Consider the following 8,156-nt stretch of genomic DNA (forward strand, 5'->3'; position numbering starts at 1 on the left):
TCAGATGTTAAGGATGAGACAAAGGCCATTGTCCCCAGTCAAACTGGGCATTTTTCAAACCCAAACTTGAGTAGTCATTGCTTATGTTCTTCATATACATTTTTTGTTTTGCATAATACATAATTAAATTTTAAATTCTTTGATCATTGGATAATTGATTTAAGTGTCACTGATCACATAGCATTAAATATTTTTTTGCTTTATTTCTTATTTTAAAATTAAATCAATTATTGTTCATATGCCTAATGATTCTCATGCTATAGCTTTTTATAGGAATGTTGTTCAATTTTTGTCTTCTTTAATTCTCACTAATGTCCTCTCTTTACCACAATTTTATTTTAATTTGATTTCTATCTCTAAAATCACTTCCATACTTTTATATGAGCTCACTTTTTCAAAATATTCATGTCTTTTGTAGGATCCGACCAGCTTGAAGATGATTAATTCGGGTAGATTAAGAAAAAAATTGTATATTCTTGATCAAGTTTTTTCCACTGATAATTCACCACCCATAGTCCCTATCAATGCCACAAATATTACACCCATCATATCCTCAAACCTACGGTACTTCTATTTAGGTCATGTTTTTGGGCGACATCTTAATATTTTACATAAACAATATCCTTTTATTTCTTTGCACCAAGATAAAACTTGTGATGTATGTTATTTTTCTAAACAAAGAAAACTTTTTTTTGAGTAGTACAAACAAAACAAGTGTTGCATTTGAATTATTATATTTAGATATATGGGATCTTTTTCGACAATATTTTATAAATAATCATAAATATTTTTTTACTATTGTTGATAATTTTAGTCGATTCACTTGAGTTATTTTGTTAAAATAAAAAAGTGAAGTATCTCAACACATTAAAAATTTTATTGTTTTAGGAGAAATTCAATTTTAATCAAAAGTTAAAATTCTTCATTCTGACAATGGTCATGAATTTTTTTTCAGTAAATTTTACTCATCAAAAGGCATTATTCATCAATGAAGTTTCGTGAAACTCCCAAACAAAATAGAAGGGTCGAGCGCAAGCACCAATACATTTTAAATGTTGTCCATGCTATTATGTTTAATCAAACATCCCTCTTAATTTTTGGTCTTTTGCAATCAATCATGTAGTGTATTTAATAAATAGAGTTCCATCTTCTATTATTAATTTAAAAACTTCTTTTGAACTTTTATTTAATAAACAACCAGATTTTAATGACTTAAAAATTTTTAGTTGTTTATACTTTGTTTCTACTATATTCTCATCATTCTAAATTTGATCAAAGAACTCGTAAAGCTATTTTTTTCTTTATTATTAACATAGTTTTAAAGGATATATTATTTATTTTGTAAAAGAGAAAAAAATTTTAGTGTCCAAAAATGTAATTTTTTATAAGCTCGTTTTTCCTTTAACCAAAGATATAACCCAACATTTTTTAAAAGTTTTGCCTAACCCAAACACAATCAGTCCATTATCCACAAATACTCATTACCTCCCTAACGGGCCATTCACATTCACTTACCCATCCTTCCATCCTCCACATGATTGTTCATCCCCTCTTGCATATCTCCCAAGCATTCCATCACTTCACACTCCAGAAAACTCCATCACCGAAAGCCTCTCTCCTCCATTAGGGGTGACAACAGGGTGGATAGGAACGAATTTTTGTCCTACTCGATCTCGCTCTGCCTTACAATAACCTGCATCGAATCTGCCCTATTTCTATCTACGAGTAGTAAAAAGTTAAATCCTAACCCATCCCTGCAGGTACCCACCTCGCCACTACCCGCCTCTATAATTATTAAAATTCAACAAATAAAATTAAATTTTAAAATTTATATAATCATCATTATATACATAACATAAATTAAAGTAAAAATTTAAATATGATACGATATTATTAATTATATTACTAATTATTTTATAATATATATATATATATATATATATATATATATATATATATATATATATATATATATATATATATAGGGGCGAATTTAACCTAAACCCGATCCCGCCTTGCTCCACCCAAGAACTCGCCCCATTATGGGATGGGTACCCACGGGTTCAGGTAGTGTTGCCAGTTGCCACCCTTATCCTCTGTCATCTTCTATTACCCAGCCGTCATCTTCTCCAACCTCTCCTACCACTATCGAAATACTTTCACCTCATCCCCTTCAATCTCCATTCCTCCTCTCCCCCCTCCCCTTTTGTAATTGAGAAGCCCCTTATTCCGTCACACAACCAAATGAACCTCCATCCAACCCCCTTTTTCTGCCGCAGTCAGCCAACCCGATCTCCATCTCACCTTTCTGATTATGTCTGTAGCTTCTTCTCATGCACCACAAACTTTCTGTATATTCAAGTTTTAGATATCCTATTTCTTCTGTTCTCTCATTTTCTCTTTTACCTCCTCACGGTCACTTTCTCTCATCCTTGTACTCTGAATATGAGCCCAAATTTTTTCGAAAAGCCAATAAATTTTCTAACTGGTGCACGACCGTGAAGGAGGAAATTATTACTCTTAAACTAAACAGAACATGGATTTTGGAGAATTGCCCTCCTTATGTGAAACCCATCGGGGGTAAATGGGTTTATAAAATTAAACGACAACCGGATGGTTCAATTGAGCGTTACAAAGTTTGTTTAGTGGCAAAAGGTTTCATACAAACTGAAGGGGTAGATTTCCTAAAAATATTTTCACCAGTAGTTAAATCGGCGACTATCAGTATTGTGTTTGCTTTAGCTTCCATCAAGAATTGGCCTATTTAGCAGTTCGATGTCAACAATGCTTTTTTACATGGAATTTGAATGAAACTGTTTACATGGATCTCCCTCTCGTGCTCAATACACGGGATTCTAACAAGTGTTGTAAGCTTCTCAAATCTTTGAATGGTTTACGGCAATCTAGTAGAATGTGGTATGAAAAATTATCTGTTCTTCTTTTATCTTGTGGGTATCAACAGACCATCTATAACTATAGCTTGTTTTTTAAGATTATGGAAAATGAGATATGTATACTGCTAGTGTATGTCGATGATATATATCGTCATTATAGAAAATTCTGTTTCTGAGATGACAGCTCAAAAAGACCCTTGATTCTAATTTTAGAATAAAAAATTAGAATGAAAGATCTTAGAACCTTGAAGTATATTTTGGAGATTGAAATCACTCATTCTACTAGTGGAATTTCTCTGTCTCAACATCATCCTATCTTGATTTGTTGACTTTTTCTGTCTCAACATAAGTCCTGTCTTGATTTATTGATTGATTCTGGTTTACTTGGTGCCAAACCCACTTGTGTTCCAATGGATAGCACCACCCGTCTTCATCAGGATGATAGTTCTCCTTTACATGACCTATTTGTCTACCGCTGTCTTGTTGGCCGAGTAACCTATCTTACTACAACTCATCCGGATATTACCTATGCCACCCAACAGTTAAATTAATTCATGGCTGTCCTTACTCAAGCACGTCATAAAGCAGTCATTCGTGTACTACGATATTTGAAAAATAATTTAGGCATGGGTTTATTTTTTCCACAATATTTCACTCTTCAAACCAGTGGTTTCAGTGATTCTAGGTTGTTCAGATACTCGCCGGTCTATAACGGGTTATTGCTTCTTTTTGAAAGAATCCTTAGTGTCTTGGGAGACAAAGAAACAAACCACAGTGGCTAGATCATCCACCAAAATTGAATATCGAGCTCATACCAATACCACTTACGAGTTGTTATGAATTTTAAATCTTTACAGTTTTCTGTGTCGATTGCATTAAGCCACCAATTCTATTCTGTGATAATCAGAGTGTCCTCCATATTGCAGTCAATCCTGTTTTTTATGAACGCACCAAATACTTAGAAGTTCATTGTTGCTTGGTTCGACAAAAGACTCAAAATAAAGTTACTTCCAGTTCCTTCATCAGAACAAACAATTGACAGACATCTTTACTAAACCACTTCTAACTCAAGCATTTCACAATAAATTGTCTAAACTGGAAATTTTTTACTTATTTCATCCTCCAGTTTGCGGGATATATTAAATGAATCATCAGCTCACGCACAACCAAATGACAAAGAGGGCACCGGATTCGATGGTCCCAAAACGTTTGGACCATTAAATGGTCCCATAATAAAACATATTTTTTAAATTTTTTAATAACTGTTAAATAGTCCTTTTCTAATTTTAATTACAAATTAACCTCATATATTTTATTTAATTATAAAAACTATTTTTTATTTTATAAATTATTATTTTATCATTCATCTATTATGTTCATTAATAATAAAAAACAAAAACAATAATGAATTAGATTTTCCATTGATTGTAATAACTTTTTGACAATCCCAATCGTTTAAAAGTTTATCTTTGATCCGTTACATCCGTCGAGGATTGTAAAATCGTGTTTCTTAGAAAATCAATCGATTATTGGATTAACAAAACAATCGATTGAATTTCAGGTTTCTCATAATTCAATCGATTGGACTTCAGGTTATCACAAAAATCGATTGAAAGTTGCAAGACAGTATGGTTTGCCCAAAAATCAATCGATTGATCATATTACCCAATCGATTGGTTATGTTTTGAAGTTTGTATGTGACTAATGGCATATTCCAATTCAATCGATTGAAATGTAACGTAAATAAGTTTTTATCTACATCCAATCGATTAAAATATAGAATGATAAAATAGTTATATATATAATCAAATTTTACAAATAATATAGTCAAACATTTGTGTTTGCAGGGGATTTTAACGCGCCATAGCTAGCCAAGAAGAAAAGGAAGGGGAGCCTAAAATCAACCATGCTTGAAAACTCCGAAGCCAAAGAGAAAATCAATGGCAATCACCACAAGAACCAGGCACGTGCATAGCATGCATATTCTCGCCCCACAACACATCTCTCACCAGCAAGCTCTGGAATCACCAAAGTTTGAATCTTTTTTTTCTGGGTATCTCGGATCTGAGAAAATTCTCGGGTGGGTTGATTGAGAAAATTTGTGAGAAGTCAATCGATTGAGATTGCTAAAAGGTTATTATGATTAATGGAAGATCTAATTTATTATTGTTTTTGTTTTTTATTGTTAATAAACATAATAGATAAATAATAAAATAATAATTTATAAAATAAAAAATAGTTTTTATAATTAAATAAAATATAGAAATTAATTTATAATTAAAATTAAAAAATAATTATTTAATAATTATTAAAAAATTTAAAAAATATGTTTTTGTTATGAAACTATTTACTTGTCCAAACGTTCTAGAACCATTTAATCCTTTGCTGACAAAGAGGTCCAGGATACATGACCAAACTTTCTCTTCATTCTTATCACATTTTATTTCAACACATACTTTTTTTTATTTTTTTTGAGTAGTTGAGAGTTAATAGTTAATAGATAAATATTTATGAGATTAATTGATAATATCTCTATAAATAAGAAGACTCTTGTATCATATAAAATAACAAATTCAAAATATATTTTTTTATTTCTTTTAATATTATTTTTATTTTCTTGTTAACTATGTCACATTAAAGAAATTAAGAGTTCATTTAAAAAATAATGATGCTGACAATTGAAAGGCACATTAGACTAAATAGGAACATCAAAAACTCAATTTTTTTTAAAATTCAATAAAAGACATCAATTTAATATTAAATTTAAAATTATTTAATTATATTTAAATTTAACTTATTATTAGGATTGATAAAAAGATTTAATTTAATTTTAATTTATTTTAATATTTTAAAATTTAAATAAATCTGAGCTAATCTTTAAAGATAAAGATTTTTGTGTTTGGGCGGTTTATTTAGTTTCTCACAATCCCATCAACATAAAAGCAAGATGTTTGGGATTCAACAGTTTTCTTGGTCAAATATAAACACGTGCGTTGGCTTATCTAAGGGAAACAAAAACAATGGGAGGAATTGATAGGATCAGCACATTACCCGATGTTCTTCTTTGTCACATCCTTTCTTATGTGCCATCCAAGACAGCAGTGGCCACAAGCGTTCTATCAAACAGGTGGAGGAATATTTGGCACTCCGTCCCCGCCATCGATCTCGATGACTCACTCTACCTTCACATTGGAGACTACCATCCCTTTGCCAACGTCGCATACGCACTCATGCTTAGGCTACACGCCACGCAGCCAATCCTAACTTTCCGCCTTAAATGCCAATCGTCTCTCTCTTGCTTCCCTTGGGATCTAAATCTCTGGATCGACACTGCCATACAACACTGCGTTGAAACCATGGAGCTTTCGCTGCCACTTACTGCCAAGCTGCCTTCAACGGCTCTCACAAGCACGAAACTCGTGTCACTGACGCTAAGAGGATTAACGGTGGATAATGTACGGAGTGTTTCGTTGCCTGCACTGAAGTTTTTGCACCTTATCGACGAAGTTCGTTTCACTGAAAGTCGGTACTTGGAGATGCTGCTATCGGGCTGTCCAATTCTTGAGGATCTCCGGATCGGTCAACTGGAGGTTTGGTTCAGTCAACCGCCTTTTGTGACGGAATTTAACCTCCCCAACTTGGTCAAAGCAGATGTTATGAGTGTTTGGATTCCAATTGCCAAGTTTTATAACGTCAACTTTCTCTCTATTTGTGTGGTATGAATTCTTTCAAAGTGCATCATATCATTGCTACCATTGGGGTGTCAAAATTTTTGTTTTTGTTAGGTTTATTTTTATGAGTTTAATTTTGTGGTAAATGTAGAAAATAATACATAAAAGTTAAATTATTTTAAAATTTAAATTAAAGTGTGAGAATCATGATACTTTATGGCCTGAGAATACATTATATTGTATTAACAATTTAACATAGCTTACACTATTATTAAATTGAAACTTGATACAGTTATATCTTTGACAATTGACATGCTTTTATTATTATTTGATAGAAGTTGAGATTCAATTGGAATAAATTTTCTAATAACGGATAATGTCATAGGACTTGCTTCAAATTATGTTTAAAAAATAAGTTATGCTACGTGTACACTAAAATCAGCCACCAATGTAAAATATATGTTAGAATATAAATACACATTGAAAATAAATTAAACCACACATGTATTTATATACAAATACATTAGTGGCTGATTTTAGTAGTTAATTTTGGTATACAAATAGCATTTTTGTTAAAAAATATATATAAGAACATTATTTGTAAAATAGTAACCTGTGAACTTGTAATTCTACCCGTTTATGATATTATTTTTTATATGTAACTTGTGCAGGCAGAATTCCCTACTACTCCAGAATGCACCTTTCATAATCTAATTCGAATGCAGCTGCTTGTTACACGTTCTTGTAAATGGCATTTGTTGGTAGGTTTGCTCAAGTATTGCCCCAAGCTTCAATTTCTAAGCGTTGTTGTAAATGCCACGGTGAGTATGTATCTACTATCTATTATTTCGTTATTTCCAATTTCATTTAACCGATTTAATTAATTTCATGAATTATTGCTTTATTTGTCAGGTAACTAGTACAATTGCTAGTGAATTTGTTTACTCATCAAAATTGTTCATCCCTCAATGCGTTTCCATGAGGCTCAGTGAGTGTGTTCTGGAAGGTTTGTGGTCAAGTCAGGATATTCAATTTGCATCGTATGTTATGCTTACCGCAAGAGTGTTGCGGAGAATGGTGATACGCAGTGCCAGCTTCTTAAACATAGATACTAAGTTCAAAATGCTGAGGTATTTGTCTCTAGTTTCAAGGAGCTCTACAAGCTGTTCACTTATTTTTGCATGAGGAGCTGGTATTTATATGCTGACATGGGATGTTTAAAAGATTTCAATAAAGATTATTTGTTTCATGTTTAAAGGATTTTAATTAGGACAAATTACTTAATTAAATTATTTAGAATTTAAAATTATATTTGCAATATTTATATATTTATAGAAATTGCTATAAGAATAGCAATTTTAAAATTGAACCTAAATCACTATAAGTGTAGCGGTTTATGTGAATTGAGTGACTGCCATAAACCGCTATAGTGATTTCTGGACTGAGATGGCTTTGCAGAATTTATGACTAACCTTATTCCACCCTCTTCTTTTTCAACGTGTCCCTTAAATAAGGCTGTTTGTGGCCTTCCTCCAACACCACAACAATGATATCAGCTTCTAGAAATCTGCCATCCTTTAGTTTTACTTCT

General features: G+C 32.0%; 1 protein-coding gene across 1 annotated transcript; it reads left to right on the forward strand.

Moving 5' to 3' along the window:
- Positions 1-5,914: 5,914 nt before the first annotated feature.
- On the forward strand, positions 5,915-7,814 carry LOC112740643 (F-box/FBD/LRR-repeat protein At4g26340-like). Its single transcript, XM_025789252.3, has 3 exons — positions 5,915-6,610; positions 7,237-7,386; positions 7,478-7,814. Exons 1-3 carry the CDS (start codon positions 5,915-5,917, stop codon positions 7,748-7,750), a joined length of 1,119 nt encoding a protein of 372 aa, XP_025645037.1. The 3' UTR covers positions 7,751-7,814.
- The last annotated feature ends 342 nt before the right edge of the window (positions 7,815-8,156 follow it).

This window comes from Arachis hypogaea, chromosome 14, assembly GCF_003086295.3.
Source record: "Arachis hypogaea cultivar Tifrunner chromosome 14, arahy.Tifrunner.gnm2.J5K5, whole genome shotgun sequence".
NCBI lineage: Eukaryota > Viridiplantae > Streptophyta > Magnoliopsida > Fabales > Fabaceae > Arachis > Arachis hypogaea.

What these genes read in the sequence shown, in the direction of transcription:
- LOC112740643 (XM_025789252.3), top strand. Translation starts at nt 5,915, where the DNA reads ATGGGAGGAATTGATAGGATCAGCACATTACCCGATGTTCTTCTTTGT. An exon ending in ACTTTCTCTCTATTTGTGTG is followed by an intron (nt 6,611 to 7,236) that starts GTATGAATTCTT and finishes TAACTTGTGCAG; the next exon opens with GCAGAATTCCCTACTACTCC. An exon ending in GCGTTGTTGTAAATGCCACG is followed by an intron (nt 7,387 to 7,477) that starts GTGAGTATGTAT and finishes TTTATTTGTCAG; the next exon opens with GTAACTAGTACAATTGCTAG.